Here is a 19976-nt window from a genome sequence, read left to right on the forward strand (position 1 = left end):
ATGCTCTACGCGGGTGAAAGGAGAAACGGGGAAACCAACGTGGAAGGCCTTGGCGGTGGAGAAGAAGGGGTAGATGGAGTTCTGGGAGTTCTGCTGGGAGGGGACGTAGAACATCATGAGGACGTTCTTGTCTTTCATCTTGCGAACGAATTGGTTGTAGTTGCTCTCCGTAATCACCATCGAGTAATCGGGATTGGGAACAAGGCCGGTGTGCTGTGAAACCCACTCCAACTACGTTTACATAGTGGATTCAAACCTACCAGAGTGTCATCTTCATCCATTGTAAGGTAATCCTCACTGCCCTCCACAAACAGAAGGGCCGTGACTTCTTCGTGGTTCTCCTTTATGCCGTACTTTTTTACAAGACTGTCATCCGCATTAAACGTGTTTGCAGCGACAAGATACTAATCCTTATTTTTCCTTCACAGAACCACCTTTTTACTCGATCCAAATGCGTAGACAGTGTACTGGATGTCCCAAAGTTGCTGTCCACACTTATGACAATCACTTGTGTACCAAAAAGCCAGAACCGACATTTTCGCATCGAGCATCGGCTTCAACGTACCCTCCGTCAGTCGATTCAATCCGCTGCACGATGAGAGAGACTATTGGAGTGTACTCAAAAATAAATTCGGATAATGCTACACTCAGCAGGAAAAATGAAATCAGCAAAAAGCGAGCCATTTTACAATCAAATTTGCTAGAAATGCCAGTGCTCTTCCCCTTTTGGAATTCCAAAATTGGGTGACATCAAACAATTTACAAAAAATGCTTTAATACACAATAGATCTCAGTTGATTTCTTTCTGGACGCTTTCGGCTTGATCAAATTCACCGACTGGAACTGAGAGCGCACAGACTTCATAAAGGACGGAAACTCCTCTCCCTGCAGAACCTTCAGCACGACAGAGCAATCCTTCTTTGCCACTCGCTTCGCGAATTCGATTACGCTTTCACACATATCGATCTGCTTTTCATGGTCGATCGAGTGATCTCCAGAGAAATTGGGAGCGATGTCGCTGATCACGACGTCCACCCTGCGGTTGTCGATGTAATCCTCCAGTTTGCAGCGAGCACTTTCGGACATGAAGTCACCACACAGAAAGTGGACTCCGGTAATGGGCTCGATATCCAGCAGATCGATAGAAAACACGGAGTGGGGAATCGTTATCCCCACACGCTCCACCGCATACTGAGACCATCCTCCAGGAGCAGCGCCTACATCAACCACGATATTTCCTTCCCGAAACACATGGAATCTCTATAGCATTCATTCCTCATTATAGAAAAGCAATACTTCATCTATTTCCTTCAACTTGTACACTGCACGCGATCGGTATCCTTCTTCCTTTGCCTATATTATATAAAAGGGAATGTAATGCAATGCAATTACCATAATTGTATAGGGATCTCGCAGCTGACGATCTAACCAAATCGTGGACGAGTGCGATTTCCCCTTCTGGCGCAAGTAGTCCTTTTTGATGTTACGCGCAGAATACTTGTTTTCTCCATTTCGTGCAGCTTTGGGGAAAGCCGTCTTAAATGTTGTAAATTGCCTTAGAATTGTGTGTCTCCATCCATTGTAGCAGGAATTTCGGAGGATTGTTGGAAACATGTGAATAGTTTTGAGTCTACTTTCTTTTTCTCTTCTTTCAAATCGAAGTCTTGATACATATTATACACAATCCACAATAATCTCTATCCATTTGACTGCTCTAAAAAGGAACTATCGTGATAAAACCGCGGTGATGGCTCAAGTTTGATCGGCAATTTCACTCAAACCAGCCAGCATTATGAGTTCAGAGTTGGACATTCGGTAATACTCTAATTCATAGAGACGGTGATGTGCTTGATGACCAGTTTGACGAAGAGATGCGCGCTTATCAGAATACGTTAGCCAAAAAGCGTGAACCTATAAAGAAAGATGTTGTAAGTATTAGGAATAGACGATTAGTGCGATAGAAAGGACTCGAGAGCGCACTGGAAGAGATGGACGATCACTTAGACTGGAAGGAGACCTTAGACATGTCTGTAGATTTAGGAGAGGTGGATAATGCGAATGACGATATTAAGAGAGAGCTTGCTTTGTAGTTTTTATTAGAAGTTGTTTAGATGTAGCTACGAAGCATCGGTGAAGGCCGTGATGGATGGAAGAAAGAAACTAAAGGAAAACGGAATTCCCTATCTGCGTCCTGACGATTATCTCGCGGAGATGGTAAAAGACGACAAGAAAATGAAGATGATCGAACAAAAGAAGACTGCCATCGAAGAGGAAAAGCGTCAGAAACTTCGAAAGATCATCATTCGCAACAAGAATAAAAAGCGAAGCAATCGCAAGAAATACTCCCGACGATAACGTTCCCCCGCTCTGTTTTCTCTCAAACACACCAAACGACATCAAACTACTTCTTCACCTGCACATTCTTCAGCTCCATCGGCGATCCGCTAATTCCCTCTCTCTCCCGAATCACCGCCTCGATCTGCTTCTCCAGCTTGGTGGCCAGTGCTTTGGTGGCAGTGCTCCACTGACTCACTCTGCACTTCTTCGCATAGGCCTTGAGAGATCGCGCTACGGGATACGCGAGTTCCGGGAAGGCGACATGTCGCTCATACAGCTTGAAATAATCGGCCAGCAGCGCGATGGCCTTGGAAATGACCGCGTCCTGCACGGGCCGCGACGCCAAATAGGTCTTGGGGATGCGAGTGAGGAAGCGGACATCGGGCGGCTTGGCGGTGGTGGTGGATTTGGCGAGGAACTTGTCGTTCTCGATGAGGTCGAGGAGCAGCGGAGCGACCGGAATGAACACGCCGGTGGCCGTGATGAGCTGGAGATAGAGCTCCACGCAGTGCAGACGCAGAGGGTAGTAGCGAGCCGTGGGGATCAGCGTGAGCGTGCTGTCGATGACCTGGACCAGCGGGTAGACGAGAGGCTGGAAGGCCTCTTTGAGGGAGGGCTGGCAGACCATGTAGGTCCACAGACGAAGACAATTCACGAATTGCCAGTTGTACACGAGGTGAATGCTGGGAAGTCAACAGGAGAGGGGAAGCGCCTACTCTTGCTCTGTCATCGATGTCGTGGCGTTGCGAACGTGAATGGCGAGCTGGCGAATGTACACGAAGGCGTGCTGGTAGGCAGACACGGGATCCAGAGCATAGAGCTCGGTTACGCAGTTACGCATCACGGTGAACGACTCGTGGGTGGATTCCGAATACAGTTTGCAACTCTTCACAAAGGCGAGGTAAATATTCTACAGCCAATTACTTGTCGCTAAAAAACGATCTACTTTCATCGTAGGTTCCAGCAGATAAGAATTCTGCATAACCAACTTTCGCAAGGTTAAAAACGCATTCAATTGAGTTTTCTATGACTCACTATCCCAAAATAGAATCATACAGGATCCTCTGTATTTGACCACTCCTTGATGAGGAAACGCATATATTTTGTTGCCTCCTTCTTGGGCATCTTCTTAGATTTCTCTTCCTCCATGATTCAGTGATTCTCAATGGGTGGTTCGTTCAGAAGTGATTCTCAGAGAGAAAGGCGGAAAAACGGGAATGGCGCAAAGTTGCCACGAATTTTGACTTGATTCATTCAATCTTCCGCGGGCGTATGCAGCGATTCCTCACTCTTTTCAATTTGCACCCCATACTTTAACACACAAATACGCGATTTAGAAATCCACAAACCATTCATTTCTGTTTTGTCCAGAATAAATAGTTTTGGTCGTTTATACTAATATGGATCAGGCAGATCACAGTTCAAATCAAGGAGTAGGTTTCTTACTTGAATCGGTTAGGTTGCAGGTACGAGAATCTGGCTCTACTCAGGATAGCCATCGTGATGAGAAAGAGCGGTAATTTCCGCGGAACGTCTTTTTATTGGTAGTAGTCGCGATTCCAAAAGAAGTAGCTCGCGGCGACACGATCGCAGTTCGTCTCGCCACCGAAGTCACAGAAGACACAGCAGAAGCAGAAGTCGCAGCCGTGACTCGCATAGACGCAGCGGGCGTTCTCACAGTCACCGCGATCATCGCGACCGCGACCGTAGCCCACCCCATAGAAGCAGAAACGATTCTCGCCGCAGAGGAGACGATGAAGGAAATGAAGTAATTTGCTGCTTGTTTTTTCTCTAAAATGGCAGGAATCGCTGACTCGTGATATTCGCACAGTGTTTGTCTCGGACCTTCAAGTCAAGGTCGATGAGAAGTGGCTTCGTCACTATTTCGAGCAAGCCGGAACGGTACTTTCTATCAAACGTCTCCATCCTCCAGGTCAAATCGATCAAGCTCATCCGCGACCGGTACTCGAACCGTTCGAAAGGCATGGGGTACATCGAGATGGCGACGCAGGAAGACGCCGCCAAAGCGCTCATGCTGAACGGTCAGAAGATGTGCACGAAGCACAAAGCGTGCAACTGCAGCGGTTTCCCGATGAAGGTGAAGCGCAGCGAGGCGGAGAAGAACTGGTCGGCGATGAAAGAGCGCGCGCCGCCGAAGATCCAGCCCTCCACGATCCGCGTCTGCAACCTCCACCCGCAGCTCACGCGTCCGAACCTCATCGAGGTGCTCTCTCTCTTTCTCTCTCTCTCACGCTCAGCTCTTCGAAGCGTTCGGCGATGTGGACAACGTCACGATGGATCTCGACGAGCACAAGCAGTTCAAGGGCAGCGCCAACATCAAGTTCCGCCGGCCTGGTCGCTTCGTTCTCTCCCTCTCACCGCTAGAAAGCGCCTCGCGCGCCGCGACGCGCATGGACGGACAGGTCTACTTCGACCGGAAGCTCAGCGTGCAGCTGCTGCAGCGCAGCGGGCGGAACTGGAAGTACGAGGACCGCGAGGACAACATCATTCTGGACCCCAGCCGCCGCTCGCTGATGATGCGGCACATCGCGGAGAACAAGAACGACCCGACGCTTCTGGACACGATGAACCAGGTGAATAACCGCGGGCAGATCGCTGTGAGGGAGAAGGGTGGAAACGAGGCGTAGAATCCGGCGGGGGCGGCGAAGCCGACGATCGAAGGCAACGCGAGCAACTGCCTGGTGCTGCATAACATGTTCAACTCGGCGATCGAGCAGGGCCCGCACTGGGATATCGACATTCAGGTGGGCGAGAGGAGGAGGAGATGATGAGTAGGAGGATGTGCGGACGGAGTGCCAGAAATATGGGGCGATTTTGCACTGTTTTGTGGATAAGAACTCGAGCGGCGATGTCTATCTGATGTTCGATAATATGAATAGCTGCCAGAATGCGGCGAACGATATGAATGGACGGTGGTACGATGGAAGAGTGGTGCAGGTGTCCTATATGCCCAGCGGAGAGTATGTGAATCGATTCCCTGATACGCGTCGGGCCGCTTCCATTGCCTATGCGAATATGGCGAATGCTAATTGAGGTGTTTGTTGGAATAAAGGAATCAGTGAGTGGGTGGGAGAATAAAATGAAAGTGAGAGATTTGGAAAAAAAGACTTTGAATGATTGGATTGCAATAAATAGTAGAGGGAGTGTGGATATTAAAGATAGAAAAGGGAAATACAACACGATGAAGAAATGGACTGCAAATCGTCATCAAAACGCGAGATACAGGAATAGACGATGTGTTTATGCAATATTCCGAAGAAAAAAATAAACAATCATGAATTCAATATACCTTGCTTCTCATGGTGTCAACAGCGCTTGGATTCAAGAGTGTACTGTATTCCCTCTCATGTTTTCAACAAAGAAACCGTACTGCTTAACCAACTCCCCATCCCTCTTCCAACAAACACTTCCAACGATAAGCCTTACAGTTCCTTCTTTGTATCCTTGTCGAGCGCATACTCGATCCACGACCCATCAAAAACCGCACAACTACCCTCCATCATCTCCCTCGCGCCTACCTATCCAGCGGCCGTCCCAGCAAATGCATCGCAAACAACCCCACACACGCCGACAATCCATAATCGCAGCTACGCCTCACCTCTCCGCCCCGCAGCCCACCTGAAAATCATTTTCTCCGGCTCCCCGATGATAACGCCGTGCTTTTCAAAGATGGCGCGCAGCTCCGTGGGGTTGCGGATCATGTAGTTGTTGTATGGATCCGTCAAATAGTGGAAGGGAACGTTCACCGCCCCGGGAATGTGCCCCTTGGGAATGCCCGCGATGGGGACGCGGCAAGTGCCGTGGAAGCAGCAATCGCGTCGCATGTCGACAACGGAACGCTTGGTGATTCCGTTCTCGTAGTCCTTCACGCGCTGCTTCACATCGGCGAGAGAACAAACAATGTTGAAGTTTTCATCGATATTAAAGGAGCCTCGCTTTTCGCACGTCTTCGCCGGACCCGTTTCGATGGGGTATTTCTCCGTTTCCCACCGAGTAATGCCGCCATTCATGATATGCACGCGAGCATTTCGATTAAATACTTGGAACATAAACCACACTCTTGCAGAGCTGTAGAGACCTTGAGAGTCGTAAAGGACAATGTCGTCGGTGTCGCTAATACCGAGAGTTTCCATCGCTTCCTTAAACTGGGCTTCAGTGGGAAGCGTTTTCAAAAGCGGTCCCTGAGCGGTACATAACTGAAGAAGGTCCAGATACTGGGCGTTGGGAAGTCTCTTCTGAATGTAAGTCACGATAAACAAAAAAACGGTCATAAACTCAGTCTTTGCATTCTTTTTGGGAGTAATGTGTCGTGTGGTGTCGAGAATTTTCACAGAGCCAAGACGATTAAATACCCACTCTGTTGACACAAGACCTGCCCTTAAAAACAGAAAAAAACACTCACTGGGATTGGAAGCATAATAGCTGATTGGTCGTGCAAGGCTAGAGCAAGCTGTTCTGGTAATGCACCTAAAAGCCAACATACAGAATTGAGGGTAAAAGTATTGGGGAGAGACAGAAATGAAACCCCTCCCATTGCTTCCTTTTGCTTTGTGTTGATTGTGAATGAATAGACAGCGAATCGATTTGCAAAATGCAGGGTAGGCTAGTTTGCGCGTCATTTTGAACCTGAACAAGGAATGTGAGAAACTATCGGCCGTCTTAGTATTTTCCCTGTCTACGCAAATAAATGTTCTTTGCATTCGTGATTATTCATTCCTATTTGTCAGTATTCACTTTACTAATAAAACTCCTTTGTGCTTTCATTTAATATTCGTTCATGGAGGCAGATATCGATATTCCAGAACCCACCTTAAACCACATTATCAATGCGTCGACTTTAAAATGGTATTCGTGCGCCTGTGTGAATTCATTTGTAGGATCTTTGTGGGAGGAAAAGGAGGTGTTGGAAAGACAACCACTTCGTGTTCTCTTGCGTATCGCTTGAGTGAAAAGGGGAAAAAAGTGTTGCTCGTTTCTACGGATCCTGCTCACAATTTAAGGTATGTGCATTTGAATTATTCGAATCGTAGTGATGCGTTCAAGCAGAAATTTACGAGTCATCCTACAGCGGTGAACGGATTCACCAATTTATTCTGTATGGAGATCGAATCCAATCCTCAAAATGGTATTCTATTCCGCTTCGTAGTTATTTGCAGATTTTAAGAAGTTCTTGCGACTTCCGGAAGTAAGTGATGAAACAAGTTCGAAACTGGGTGATTTGCTGAACTCTGTATCGTCCCAGCTTCCAGGAATCGACGAAGCCATGTCGTTTTCGCAGCTCATGGAGCAAGTCCAGAACATGGAGTACGATGTCGTTGTTTTCGACACAGCGCCCACTGGACACACTCTCCGTCTTCTGTCCTTCCCCACCATCATCGAGAAGTCCCTGGACAGCATCAACAGCCTCAAGTCGTCAATGGGCAACATGCTCAGCCAGATCACCTCGTTGTTGGGGAACCAGGGTCCCAGCCTCGACGACCTCATGGACAAGTTCTCTGTGATGAAAGAAACCATCCACAAAGTGTCTCTACGCTTCAAAAACCCCGCGGAAACGACGTTTGTGTGCGTGTGCATCCCGGAGTTTTTGAGCGTTTACGAAACGGAGCGACTGGTTCAGCAGCTGTCAAAGTACGGAATCAACGTGAACTCGGTCGTGATCAACCAGGTAGGGCGCGAGGGAGGGCGTGGGACGGAAGGTGGTGTTTCCGGACAAGGATTGCGCGTGCCGGAAGTGCATAGCGCGGCGGAAGATGCAGGACAAGTACATCACGCAGGTGTTCGATCTGTTCGCGGACTTCCATATCTTGCTGGTGCCGCAGCTGACGGACGAAGTGCGCGGCGTGGAGAGCATTCGGGAGTTCTCGCAGATGCTGGTGGAGGAGTACAATCCGGAGGAGCATGGGGAAATGTTGGAAGTGGAATGGAGTGTTTGTTGAATGAAACGAGGATGGAAGAGTGGGGTGGCAGAGGAAGAGAATGGTAGGGAGTGGAGTGGAGTGGAGTGGAATGGAGTGAAGAGAAGAGAGGCTAGGAATAATAGAGTGGTGTGGAGAGAAGAGAAGAGAAGAGAAGAGAAGCTGGGAATAAAGTGAAGTGAAGTGAAATGACTAGAATTCAGTGATGTTGATGGATAAGTGAACGTGTGTGGATTGAGTCACATCGAATCCTACCAAGAGAAAGAACCAAAACGAACCCAATGCGAATCGTCATCTATCCATCCATCACAATTCATTCATCCCTCTTTCCATTCACCCTTCCAACATGTCTCAAAACAAACAACCAGCAACGTCAATCTTCATTCTATTCTACATAATGGTACAAGTCAAACTCTACGCTTCACTCTCTCTCTCTTCACTCACTCCATTTCCTTCAATAGGCGTGGAAATACTTGCAGAAGACCCTCTTCTCCTTTCTCGATTCAACCACGACGCCACTCGACTCTTCGGAGCGATCAGAACGTTCAGTGAAGACAGTGTCGGCTGAAACGATGTCACTGATGTTTCAGCTTCGTCACTCGGCGCGATCGGAGAACTATGAAAACAGTCAGTTTTTTCGCTGATTAACTGGGAAACGGGCTTTTCTTCTACCCATAAACAACACAATTCGATCTTGCCTTGTGGCTTTCGTGTTTCCTTTTCTTCCTGTCTTAAAAGTCGTGTGACTAGCGAATCAATCAAACGGCAAGGGAGTACTATTTAAATTGGGAACTAATCGATGAATGGCACACGAAAGAGGCCAAAGATCCGTTAAAGGGATGAGAGAATACAAGTCGATAAAGTAAAAAAAGTAGGCAAGACTATCAAGAAAAGCTGTGTCCATCTTTAAATCTTTCAGTGTGTTAAGATGGCTGTGGTAAATGTGCGCATAGATAAGGAAATAGCGTTTCACGACGCTTTTCACCGTATTCACATATCGACGAGGAAAAATGCTATCTGCGATTCACTATTTGTATTCAGTCGTACTTTTGTCTGATGGGAATAAACTCTCTTTTTCAAGCTGCTTCGAAATCCATTGGATGAGGAAATCGATATAGGTTTTAGCTGGCAGACTGGTAACCGTTTTGTAACGGTAATGATCGACCCATACGTATTCAAATCTAACTCTCAGCTAACGATTGATAAAAAGCTACTGATCACCAGCAGACATATAGGGGCATGAAAAATTTGTGCAATAATCTTGGACGGCGCCATAAAGCACATTGATATCATTAAAAAAGAACACTACTATGAGTCATTTCCCACACAAATAAAGACAATGAATGACTATCCACTGGTTACTGTCTTCGTATGAAGGGCAGATTACCGCTTTATCGTAAGTTTCCCTAAGTTCAAGATGCTTGAGAATGATACTTTTCTAACTTTTCCATTAACCTCATGTGTAAACCTTCTTTATAGGATCCCGCTCCATAAGAAAGGATCTTGTAATAGGGTTTTACCTTCATTATCGCTTTACTGTTTCGCAAACGGGACACAATACAAACTCTGGCTTAAAGAAAAACAGAGAAAACAAAGCAACACAGAATGTTACCCGCAATAAACTTTTCACTTGCGTAACACATGCTTTTTCTCCAAATCGAGCAGTTTCCCGCGGTAACTAGTTCTTTGTGTTTTTCTTGACTAATTAACGAACAGAATAGGATTTATATAATAAACAAAGTACTGAATATCGAAACATAATTACTGGTACTTGCGAGAAGGAAGGGTACTGTGTTTAAAGTGAAGTATCAACCTTACTGAGATATCATCTTCTTGATTTGACTGTAATAAAAGGAATCTTCATCCGCAGCATCTACAGTACTCTCTTGGTCATTCAAGGATGATTGCTCCTCTTCCGAGCTCTCGTCGCTTTCTATGACTTCTTCACTTTGCATTTCCTCGATTTCCTCTAGAGAAAAGAGAATCAAAGGAACTACTCTTCAAATTTTTATATTTGTTAATTATAAGGAAGGCAGCGAAAATTATTTTTACATATATCGAAGAAAGGATTTCTACAATGAAAAAGATTGAAAAAAGGGAACTTGACAAGGACTTGCCCCATTTAAATAGATGCTTTATTAGAATGCGAGAAAATAAGAATTGATTTTCAGCCTTGTCTTTTTGTGATTCACCTTTTTCTTCGAGCGTAATATTTGGGGAAAATGACTCGGTAGACGATGGTGAGTTGTCCTGAGGTTTTATGGACGGATCTTCATCGAAAGATGGTTTTGATTCTTCAACCGTAAAGTCAGGATCCTGTTCATTCAATTCATTCAACGTCGTCGTCGAAGCAGAAGCAGAAACATCGCTCTTTTCTCCCTTTTCTTCGTGATCCACAGAATTGAAATCTTTTTCACTCTGATTTTCTACAGTACGTGAAGGCAATTCAAGTTCAACATCCGATTCAGATGCAGACTCATTGTCATGATCACTCTCATCATTCACTTCACATTCAGGTTCAATTCCTTTTTCATTTTCTTCAATCACATCCTTGTTTTCATTTTCTTCAATCACATCCTTGTTTTCATTTTCTTCAATCACTTCTACTTCAGTTTGCTCCTTTACTTCATTTTCTTTCTCTACATCTTTCTTCTTTTTTCCTTCTTCTTTTATCTCACATTCAATCACCATCTCTCCTACATCTCCTCCTTCCATTTCATTCTCATTTGCCTTTGTTTCTACTTTGCTTTGATTCTCTTCCACCAATTCATCTACCTTCACTTCAACCTCTTTTTTAATCGTTTCATTTTCATTTTCATTCTCTTCTTTTACCTCACATTCAATCTCAATCTCTTTATTCTCTTCATTCACCTCTATTTCAATCTCATTTCTAGTTTCATTCTCATTCAAATCGATTTCAACTTCAATCACTTTGATTTCATTCTCATTTTGCTCTTCGTCTGCTTTTGTTTCTGTTTCTGTTTCTGTTTCTGTTTCTGTCTCCTCAACTATCAAATCGTTTTGATTTGCTTTCATCTCTATCGAATTATCAATCACTTCTTCCTTCTCTCCAATTCTCCATTCTCCAGTTTCTCCTTTTTCTTTCAGCGTCTCTTCTACTTCTCGTCTCATCGCAGCCTCCATATTCCTCGCTCTTTTCATTTTCTCGTTCAGATCATCGAGTTGATTTGTGATGAATTGTTTTGTTTTCAACGCTCCCCTCTTCATTCCAACAACAAACGGACTATTCGAATAATCCATTTGAAGAGATGTGAATTGGTCACGGTAATTCAGAATCACAAAAATCGATCCAACACTACACAAAACAAACACCAACAAAATCATCCAAAAACTTATCGATGAAGTTGATTCCATTTCCTTTCTTTCTTCAGCGTCATTCTCATTCTCATTCTCATTCTCACTTTCGTTTTCGCTTTCACTTTCACTTTCATTTTCATTTTCATTTTCATTTTCACCTTCTCTTTCATTTTCATTCTCTTCTCTTTCTTGTTTCTTTATCGGAACATGACGCTTATCCATTCGATTCTCCAAGTCTTTCACTGCGTCGTATTGAACATGCAGTCGCTGCGAGAGCTGCTGGGGAAACTGCCCTGCGATTTCCAGAGAAAGCATCGCGTTCAACAGAGAAAGCAAGCGATAATAAATGCAGAAAATGTGGTTCAAGTCCCACTTCAGAAACACATCGATGCAGTCCATGATGAACGAAAGAACATCCTCGCTGCTTCTTTTACTTTCTAGCAGAGTAAACAGAAGCGTAAACGATTCGCTATCTCCCGGACACTTTTCAAATACTAACTTCAGCAATTCTTTAGCAGCTTCAAAAAGAGCCTATTGTTCATGCATCTCTTCATTCATACAGGATTCTCACAAGTAAGACATTGACTTAATCCAAAACGGATTCTTATGAATTCGCTACTAAACTGATTTCCACAATCTCGAACAATAGCTGTAAATATTTGTATGTAAAGACACGTGCGACTATAGTCATGTTCATTTAGACTATCGTAGAACAATTTCTGATTGTAAAATATATTTTACAAAGCATACTTCGGAAAGGGTGCATAAAGAAACGATGTCTTCGCTACTACCTTTTTTTGAAATTTGCGAAATGATCGTATGTAGCTCTTCCATTAACGGATCTATCGATGCAGCATCCCTTAGTCCTTGAATTCTGTTGAGAATGTCGCTGAACTACGTGAATAGGCAATTGAATCAATACCCTTTTTAATAGGCTGTCACTACTGACGTTTTCCTGCATAGAATGAAAGAAGAAACAAAGTAAACCTGCAAAAAACAGATTTCTTTGTCTGACAAAAATCCCTGCTATTTTTCTATCAATACTTACCTTCATTTTGAGTCCCTGCTATATCATGGGTGCAAGCCAATCTTCCTACGAAGACGAGAATATAGATAATGTGGAATCTGAAGAAAAGAACGAGGAATGGTCAATCACGGTATCTTTTCTGTACATTCTAATGAATTCAAGGTCAGTGAAGCATTATCAAACAGAATTCACGATTATGTGCAGGAACAATTGAACAATTCTGAAACGGAAGAGGAGGAAGGGGAAGAAGACGAGGAAGAGGAAGAGGAAAATGAAGACGAGGAAAATGAAGATGAGACGGTCGAAGGGGATTCTACAGCAACTCCAGGCTTAATGTCATTTATGTATTGCATATTTTGAGTTGGCTTATCAATAGGAATAATCTGGATGATATGCTGTCGGGTGGTATTGTATTTGTTTTCTTTCCATGTTAATTGTAGCCTGAACGTACCGAAGAGGAGAAAACCCAGGATAATCTGTATCTCCTACTAATTGTACTAACGAAATAGAAATGATATCATGAAGAAAAACGAGGAGGGCGAGTCAGAGGAATCGGAGTTGATGCATGAAGCTGAAGAAAGCATGAAGAGTGCCGAGAAGTTGCTTGTGGCTGAGTTTGTTCATTCAATTCATATGATTTGATAGTCACTTGAAGGAGAGACCCTGTGAAGTGGAAATGAATCTTTTCTCAGAGTGTTTGACCAAGGGAGAGGCTTGCTCTGAACTAGAGGAAAAGTATTTCGAGTGTGTCCAGTCTTCTAAGTAATTTATTTGTTTATAAAGTATTTTTGTTTGCCATGCCAATCACTTCTCCTTTGTTACAAATTTTTTGTTGGGTGAAATGACTGAGGAACAGCAGAAAGTTGATAATCCGTCAAAAGACGATCTGTAGCTTAGAGTGGAAGTTTGCTATGTGTTAGATTGGTATCCTTGCGGTCGGAGTATTCTCTCTTGCTTTCTGAAGTCCAGGAAGTACTGTTGGAAAAATGAAATAATGGATTAGTTGGAGAAAGTAAATTACCTGTGTATGTTAGAGATTTGTTCTCTCAACTGTGAAAAGGATTTTCTACTGTCTTCACTCGATGAAATTGATGCTCTGATCCTAAAGAAGCAGGAGGAAGCCATCTCAAAGAGCACAGCTGCTCCTTCCAAGCGACCCAGTACCCCAACCAAGCCAGAAAACCATAAACGACAAAATACTCGATATGAAAATCCCACCCCAGAAACAGCAGATCACCCACAGCCAATTTCCATTATAGATGTTTCTATCTGATTTGGTTTTCAAATTATAGAAACAAGTCTCCATAAAAGATGAAGTTGTTAACCCACCCAGTGTGGAAATCCCTGTACCCCTTGCTTTCTCTCTCTTATAGCAGCGTCCTAATCTCTACGCGCAGCAATATCCATATCAAATCCATCCTTCCATGCCCTATCCATTCATCCCGTTTTTATCATCATTCTCTTCCATGTAGGGTCTACACCAACCAAAACACGCAGTTTATGCAGGTGGTTCCCCACTACCCTTCCGACACGAACACCTCGCGCTTTTCCCAGCTGCCTCCTCAAGCCACTTACCCACTTCTCCCACAGACCTCGCCGTTCTTCGTTATGAACTCGCCGCGGGGAATCCCAGGGCAGGTGGTCGACCGAACGAGAGAGCTGCAGAATCCATATATGGCGCTGAATCTCCCAGGAGGGAATTCGCAGCCGAACACTCCATACATGACGTGATTGTTTGATGAAGGATGTTTGTTGCAACAAACAAGCAATTGTTTGGCCTTAGCGGCTTCTTGCTGCTGTCGGCGGATTTCGATCATCTAGAGGTCACAAATCACAAAAGCACGAACTCTTTGAAGAGGGACGAGCTGGTCCTCGATGGACATCGCTTGGGAACGAATCGTTTTTATACTGCCGCTCAACATATTTGCTTGGTTTGTGAAGAACGTCGTGGCATCTTCAACGGTCTTTTCCACAACATATCCAGTTCCGACTGACACATAAACGTGATCTACATTATCTAATTTTCCGGGAATTAAGATGTTTGAAGACACTGGAATCAAAATATCGTTTTCTACAATATAATGGCATTTTGAGCACAAAATCATACCCTGGTTCTGGGGCTTCATGCAGCCAAGCGCTTCAATCGCCTTTTCTGCCTTTTCGTTCGTATCTTGCATAGTAGTAAGCATTGAGACTAGCTGTTCTCTCCTCTACTTGTCAGCAACAACTCCAATAACAGTACAGAGAGCAACATCTGATTCATGCTCTCTAGTTGGGGAAGACTATAATCAGCCGGATTGATGACTTTCGCAACAGGCTGTGGTTCTACGCCTCACCCACTCTCCGCAGTGCAAACCAGACATAAGAATAAAACCGGATGTGGCAAACAAACAATCCACAAAGCCTCCTCCTCACTATCCTCACTTTCACTCTCCGATTTTGGCGTCGCCGCTGCAGCTCCTCTCCTTCCGAACAGCGACAGCTTCTTCGGTTTTTCCTTTGCGGGCGCGGCTGCAGGCGCTGCGCCTGCTGCAGCTTTCATTTTTTCGTTCTTCGCCTTCAGCAATTTGCACTTCGCCGTCAAGTCTTTAATCTTCTCCAAATGCTGCTTGCTCTCCTCCTTGCGCTCCGCCTTCTCCTTCTCCAGCTCCGTCGACAGCTCCTCGATCTTCTCCTCCATCTGCTGCGTCGTTTCCTGCATCGACGCGATCTGCTCCAGTTTGAACGTCACGATCTGCATGTTCTGCTCGTTCTCTTCCTTCATCTGCGCCAGCTCCGCCTTCAGCGACGCGTTTTCCTACATTTCGCTTCCTTTTCTCCACTCCTACAGCGCGCAGCGCTTCCTCCTCCGCCGACGGACCCGCCGTAGAAACCGTGGAAACCGTGGAAACAGCGGTGGGAGCCGGAGCCACCGCGGGGACTTCGATGGCGGTGAAGTCGCCGAGGTCGCCAAAGTCGTCGAAGTCGTCCTTCTTCGCCTCCTCGGCGCCCGCCGCTTCTTCGCCTGCCGCTTCTTCGCCGGTGGGAATTCCCGCGAAGGGGTCGATCATCATGGCCGAGGAGAATCCGAGGTCCGGCATGGCCTTCGCCTTCTCCTCCATTTCCTTCTTCTGCGCCTCCAGGCGGCGTTTGCACTCCTCTTTCAGCTTCGTCAGCTGCGTCTGCGCCGCCGTCTGCAGCTGCGCCAGCCGCGTCGCGTTCTCCGCCTGCGTCTGCGCCAGCGCGGCCTGGTGCTGCGCCTCGAGCTCCTTCCGCTGCGCCTCCAGTCGCTGCGCGAACTCGGCTTCGGCCTCCTGCTGCGCCTTTTTGAGGTCGTTTTTCATGTCCTTGCTGGCGGAGGAAAGCGCGTCTTCCTTCTCCGCGAGCATCGACTTCTTCTCTTTCTCGAAGTCGGAGGTCATCTGCGCGCGCTCCTTCTCGTACTGATCGATGATCCGCTTCTTCTCCTTGTCGTTCTCGTTCTCCATTTCTTCGCGTTGCTTCACGAAGGAATTCTGCAGAGCGATCGCCTCCGCCTCCATCTTCTCCTTCTCCTTCTCGAACCGCTCGATCTCCGCCTGCTTCTCCGCCTGCACCGCTTCGATCTGGTCCAAGCAGTTCTGCTGGATGTTCCGCATCTCGTCGCGCACCTCCGCCACCGTCGACGCTCCTTTCTTCGTCAGCGTCTAAATCGAATCGAACCGAACTCGCTGCCCCACCTTCAATTCTAACTGCAGATCCTTCTCCTTTTCTTCCAGCATTTCCACTTTCTTCTTCAGCTCCGCGATCTCGGCGTCCTTCGACTCCATGCCGCCTTCCCAATCTTTGCGCTGCTGCAACAACTCGATCGATCGCTGCTCCGCCTGCGAACGCATCGATTTCTCCTGCATCAGCTCCTATCCCTCACGCACCGAATCCATTGCCACTTTCTCCTTCTCCATTTGCTGCTCCTGAACGACGCGCGAAGCCGCCAACGCCGATTCCACGCGTCGATTCAATTCCTCGATGGCTTCCTCCTTCTCTTCCTTCTCTTTCTGCACGGCGCGCGTTCGCTCATTCGCATCATTCAACTCGCGACTCAGCGACTCCACACGATTCGCCAATCGCTCTTCCTTCTCGCGATTCAGCTTCACTTCCACCTCCATTTCCTCCTTCACCTTCGTCGTTTTCTCCTCTTCTTTTGCTAGTTCTTGCTGCATGATCGCGATCTGCTCGTTCAGAGCGGAGATTTGGCCCTCGTAGTTCTGCCGAACCTCCGCGATGTGTCGCTCTTCGTTCTCCGCGGCCGAGCTGCTTCCCGTCAGTCTCGCCTCCTCCACTTCCTTCTTCAGCTCTTCGGTCTGCGATTCCAGCGCTTCTTTCTACGCCTCATTTGCTCCTTTTTGCGGTGTACCGCTTGCTTGGTGGTTTCTAACTCGGCTCGAACCATATCCAGCTCGATTTTCAACGCTTCGCCCTGCGTTTTCACGCGGGCTTCGATGCTTTGCTGCAAGTCCTTGTAATCCTGGTGCGATCGGAACAAGTTCTGCTCCAGCTTCGTCTTCTCTTGCAGGATTTGGTTCAGTCGCCCTTCGGTTTGCTTCAGCTCGGCCTGTGTGGCGTCCAGATTGCGCTGCAGAACTTTCATTTCCACGCTGTCCAGCACGTCGTTCGAGCTCGCAGCTGGCTGGTTTCGAACCATTTCTTGCAGAGCGCGCACTTGTTGCATGGCTTGCTCTTCGGCTGCACGAGCTTCTTCGTGACCGTTAAGAAACGAACACAAAAAAGAGGCTAAAAAAAGAGGATATGAGTTCTTCAACCAATTGCTGCGCCTCCTTCTTTGATTTGCTCTTGGAGATGGCCTTGTTCAGCTTCGCAATCTCCTTATCTTTATCTTTATTATCTCTCTCGAGTTCGTCGACCTCTAGATCGGTGAGAATCTCCGTGGATCGCAACTTTCTTGAAGCAGATTTACATTCTCGCGCTCCTCCTTAAGTTCCTTTTCCAGCTATTGTTCACTAAAACCATAATGCAAGCTACTTCCTTGACTCGGCTGTCATTTCCAGCAGCAGGAGCGGAACGCGCTGCAGCGGGCGCTTTTGGCTTTGGTTTTGGTTCCTCCTCCTCTTCTTCCTCCTCCTCCACTTCCTCGTCATCTGAAACTTCCACCTCCTCCTCCACATACTCAATTTCCTCTCCATTTGAATCTACTTCTACCTCTTCTTCAACGTACTCCACTTCCTCCTCCTCTTCTTCTTCCTCTTTCTTTTGCTTATTTCCAAATTTCCATGGAGCCATGGTCGGTTCTGCAAACGAATCTACATATCCATGAGAACAATGGCAGACAAAACGAATCCCTACAAAAAACAAATTAAACGACTGGGAAATCTGTAGAAAAACAAGGATCATTTCATCTACGATATCTCCCGACTTTCTGGAATTCCCAAAACACCTCCCAAAACACCTGTTTCAAACAAAACAACAAGTACAAGCTTAATATCCATAGCCATAGCTCTGATCGTATCCGTAGCCCTGATCATAGCCCTGATCATAACCACCCTGATCATATCCATAGCCCTGATCATATCCACTCTGATCGTATCCATAGCCTTGATCATAGCCATATCCCTGATCATATCCATATCCTTGGTCATATCCACTCTGGTCATATCCGTAGCCCTGATCATATCCATAGCCCTGATCGTATCCCTGATCATATCCATAGCTCTCATCGTACTGCTCAACGGGCGCGGCGGGAGCTTTCTTCGCAGGCTTGGCGGGCGCCTTCTTGGCGGGCTTGCGAGGCGCGAAGTCCTCCTCCTCCTCCTCTTCCTCGGTCAACTCCACAGGCTTGCGGGCAGGTTTGCCAGGCTTCACGAGACCCTTCTTGGCGGGCTTGCGAGGAGCGAAGTCCTCCTCCTCCTCGTCCTCATCATCGAAGCGGCTCGCCTTCTTGGCAGGCTTGGCAGGAGCCTTCTTGGCAGGCTTACGAGGCGCGAAGTCGTCCTCATCTTCCGAGCCGGAGAGATCCATCATAGGCTTCTTTCCAGGCTTCATTGGAGCCTTCTTAGCGGGCTTGCGAGGCGCGAAATCGTCCTCCTCCTCGGACACTTCCAGTCCACGGCGGCCAGGCTTCATTGGAGGCTTCTTGGCAGGCTTGCGAGGAGCGAAGTCCTCATCCTCCGAGCCGGACAGATCCATCGCGGGCTTCTTCATGTTCTTAGCGGGCTTGCGAGGCGCGAAATCATCATCGTCATCCTCAAAGCGGCTCGCCTTCTTAGCAGGCTTGCGAGGAGCGAAGTCATCATCATCGTCCTCAAAGCGGCTCGGCTTCTTAGCGGGCTTACGAGGAGCAAAGTCGTCGTCGTCGTCCTCAAAGCGGCTCGGCTTCTTAGCAGGCTTGCGAGGAGCAAAGTCGTCGTCGTCGTCTTCGAAGCGGCCACCCTTCTTAGCAGGCTTGCGAGGGGCGAAGTCGTCGTCGTCGTCATCGTCGTATTTGCTGGACTTCTTTCCCTTCTTAGGAACATAGTCGTCCTCGTAGTCATCGTCATAGTCGCTCTTCTTGGACTTTCCACCCTTTCCAGCCCAGATCTGGTCGACGAAACAGTCCTGAATGAACTGCTTCACACCTTCCTTATCACTAGGCTGAGGACGAGGGTTCTTATTCTCATCCCAGCTCTTCAGGTACTTCTTAGCAGCTTTCTATGTATCAATGCTGAGAAATTACACGAACCTTGTTTCCTCCGGTAACTACCAGGTCAACCTCCTCCTTGGTCCAAGTAGCGAGGGTCAGGTGCTTAATGGTGTGGCTGAAAGAACGGCTACAACATGAAACGATACAAACACAGCTCACTGGACTCCACTGCATCCAGTGCACACCAGAGTGAGGAAATCCATCACAAAATACTGAGGACCCTAAAGATAACTCATCGTTGGCAAGGATGACCTTCTGGTTACAAACAAAACAGTTGCGGTTTCCAGCCTTCTTCTGGAACTCCTTCAAACGCTTTTCGAGGGCAGACATACTTCCAAATCTGAGCTTTTATGAACATGAAATTCATCTCCTCCCTTCCATGATAACCGCGGTTTCATGTCATTCCTAAAAATTCGCTTTTTCAACAAACAATAATAATAAACAATTGAAAGATATTACCTCTCAAAAAACCTATATTCGAATTAGATACATATGCTCTTGTCTCAACATCACCATTCTCACACACAACACATCAGTTTGAAGAAAAGATTTCTTTCGTCAGGATTTCAGTTGTCCCTATCTTTTCTATCATCATTCAAAAAGCACTCAATGGAATTCCATTCGCTTCACTGTTCTCCGCATGCTTCGTATACATATACAAAAAAGACCACTGCTAGACAAGCACCGACCAACTCCCTTCATCCAC

The 19976-nt window shown here is 46.6% G+C and overlaps 13 protein-coding genes; 4 read left to right on the plus strand and 9 right to left on the minus strand.

The window, feature by feature from the left end:
• Positions 1–173: 173 nt before the first annotated feature.
• On the minus strand, positions 174–687 carry GSBLH_T00004557001 (uncharacterized protein; the record flags this gene model as incomplete). XM_013043485.1 has 2 exons in its annotated part: positions 435–687; positions 174–404 (listed from the first exon to the last, which is right to left on the minus strand). The coding sequence occupies exons 1-2, from the start codon at positions 549–551 to the stop codon at positions 174–176; spliced, it is 348 nt and encodes a 115-aa protein (XP_012898939.1). The 5' UTR covers positions 552–687.
• Positions 688–759: 72 nt separating this feature from the next.
• Positions 760–1614, minus strand: GSBLH_T00004558001 (Ribosomal RNA methyltransferase; the record flags this gene model as incomplete). Its single annotated transcript, XM_013043486.1, has 3 exons — positions 760–1260; positions 1297–1353; positions 1393–1614. 3 exons carry the CDS (start codon positions 1612–1614, stop codon positions 760–762), a joined length of 780 nt encoding a protein of 259 aa, XP_012898940.1.
• Positions 1615–1834: 220 nt separating this feature from the next.
• Positions 1835–2364, plus strand: GSBLH_T00004559001 (uncharacterized protein). XM_013043487.1 has 3 exons: positions 1835–1928; positions 1962–2086; positions 2118–2364. The coding sequence occupies exons 1-3, from the start codon at positions 1872–1874 to the stop codon at positions 2353–2355; spliced, it is 420 nt and encodes a 139-aa protein (XP_012898941.1). The 5' UTR covers positions 1835–1871; the 3' UTR covers positions 2356–2364.
• Positions 2365–2401: 37 nt separating this feature from the next.
• GSBLH_T00004560001 (uncharacterized protein) lies at positions 2402–3319 on the minus strand (the record flags this gene model as incomplete). The annotated part of the gene is made up of 3 exons (XM_013043488.1): positions 2402–3020; positions 3054–3247; positions 3284–3319. 3 exons carry the CDS (start codon positions 3317–3319, stop codon positions 2402–2404), a joined length of 849 nt encoding a protein of 282 aa, XP_012898942.1.
• A 378-nt stretch (positions 3320–3697) lies between these two features.
• GSBLH_T00004561001 (uncharacterized protein) lies at positions 3698–5391 on the plus strand (the record flags this gene model as incomplete). XM_013043489.1 has 9 exons in its annotated part: positions 3698–3770; positions 3804–3853; positions 3886–4105; positions 4141–4239; positions 4271–4561; positions 4596–4692; positions 4723–4955; positions 4986–5102; positions 5134–5391. The coding sequence occupies exons 1-9, from the start codon at positions 3738–3740 to the stop codon at positions 5389–5391; spliced, it is 1398 nt and encodes a 465-aa protein (XP_012898943.1). The 5' UTR covers positions 3698–3737.
• A 377-nt stretch (positions 5392–5768) lies between these two features.
• GSBLH_T00004562001 (uncharacterized protein) lies at positions 5769–7058 on the minus strand (the record flags this gene model as incomplete). XM_013043490.1 has 3 exons in its annotated part: positions 5769–5847; positions 5877–5945; positions 5977–7058. 3 exons carry the CDS (start codon positions 7056–7058, stop codon positions 5781–5783), a joined length of 1218 nt encoding a protein of 405 aa, XP_012898944.1. The 3' UTR covers positions 5769–5780.
• A 77-nt stretch (positions 7059–7135) lies between these two features.
• Positions 7136–8294, plus strand: GSBLH_T00004563001 (uncharacterized protein; the record flags this gene model as incomplete). The annotated part of the gene is made up of 4 exons (XM_013043491.1): positions 7136–7209; positions 7236–7483; positions 7515–8023; positions 8055–8294. The coding sequence occupies 4 exons, from the start codon at positions 7136–7138 to the stop codon at positions 8292–8294; spliced, it is 1071 nt and encodes a 356-aa protein (XP_012898945.1).
• Positions 8295–8640: 346 nt separating this feature from the next.
• Positions 8641–9177, minus strand: GSBLH_T00004564001 (uncharacterized protein; the record flags this gene model as incomplete). XM_013043492.1 has 3 exons in its annotated part: positions 8641–8687; positions 8718–9049; positions 9084–9177. The coding sequence occupies 3 exons, from the start codon at positions 9175–9177 to the stop codon at positions 8664–8666; spliced, it is 450 nt and encodes a 149-aa protein (XP_012898946.1). The 3' UTR covers positions 8641–8663.
• Positions 9178–10217: 1040 nt separating this feature from the next.
• On the minus strand, positions 10218–11648 carry GSBLH_T00004565001 (uncharacterized protein; the record flags this gene model as incomplete). The annotated part of the gene is made up of 1 exon (XM_013043493.1): positions 10218–11648. The coding sequence occupies one exon, from the start codon at positions 11646–11648 to the stop codon at positions 10218–10220; it is 1431 nt and encodes a 476-aa protein (XP_012898947.1).
• A 1016-nt stretch (positions 11649–12664) lies between these two features.
• GSBLH_T00004566001 (uncharacterized protein) lies at positions 12665–13400 on the plus strand (the record flags this gene model as incomplete). XM_013043494.1 has 6 exons in its annotated part: positions 12665–12748; positions 12781–12962; positions 12995–13028; positions 13059–13096; positions 13128–13232; positions 13264–13400. The coding sequence occupies 6 exons, from the start codon at positions 12665–12667 to the stop codon at positions 13382–13384; spliced, it is 564 nt and encodes a 187-aa protein (XP_012898948.1). The 3' UTR covers positions 13385–13400.
• Positions 13401–14189: 789 nt separating this feature from the next.
• GSBLH_T00007199001 (uncharacterized protein) lies at positions 14190–14795 on the minus strand (the record flags this gene model as incomplete). Its single annotated transcript, XM_013043495.1, has 3 exons — positions 14190–14435; positions 14466–14689; positions 14726–14795. The coding sequence occupies 3 exons, from the start codon at positions 14793–14795 to the stop codon at positions 14190–14192; spliced, it is 540 nt and encodes a 179-aa protein (XP_012898949.1).
• A 155-nt stretch (positions 14796–14950) lies between these two features.
• Positions 14951–15382, minus strand: GSBLH_T00004567001 (uncharacterized protein; the record flags this gene model as incomplete). Its single annotated transcript, XM_013043496.1, has 1 exon — positions 14951–15382. The coding sequence occupies one exon, from the start codon at positions 15380–15382 to the stop codon at positions 14951–14953; it is 432 nt and encodes a 143-aa protein (XP_012898950.1).
• Positions 15383–18069: 2687 nt separating this feature from the next.
• Positions 18070–19610, minus strand: GSBLH_T00004568001 (uncharacterized protein; the record flags this gene model as incomplete). XM_013043497.1 has 4 exons in its annotated part: positions 19523–19610; positions 19430–19491; positions 19310–19397; positions 18070–19278 (listed from the first exon to the last, which is right to left on the minus strand). Exons 1-4 carry the CDS (start codon positions 19598–19600, stop codon positions 18070–18072), a joined length of 1437 nt encoding a protein of 478 aa, XP_012898951.1. The 5' UTR covers positions 19601–19610.
• Between the last annotated feature and the right edge of the window lie 366 nt (positions 19611–19976).

This window comes from Blastocystis hominis, assembly GCF_000151665.1.
Source record: "Blastocystis hominis, Singapore isolate B (sub-type 7) whole genome shotgun sequence assembly, scaffold_7".
In the NCBI taxonomy this organism is placed as follows: domain Eukaryota; class Bigyra; order Opalinata; family Blastocystidae; genus Blastocystis; species Blastocystis hominis.

Coding starts and splice junctions, on each gene's coding strand:
- GSBLH_T00004559001 (XM_013043487.1), top strand. CDS start 1,872: ATGCGCGCTTATCAGAATACGTTAGCCAAAAAGCGTGAACCTATAAAG. Junction 1,929..1,961: donor AACCTATAAAGAAAGATGTT/GTAAGTATTAGG, acceptor TTAGTGCGATAG/AAAGGACTCGAGAGCGCACT. Junction 2,087..2,117: donor ATTAAGAGAGAGCTTGCTTT/GTAGTTTTTATT, acceptor GTTTAGATGTAG/CTACGAAGCATCGGTGAAGG.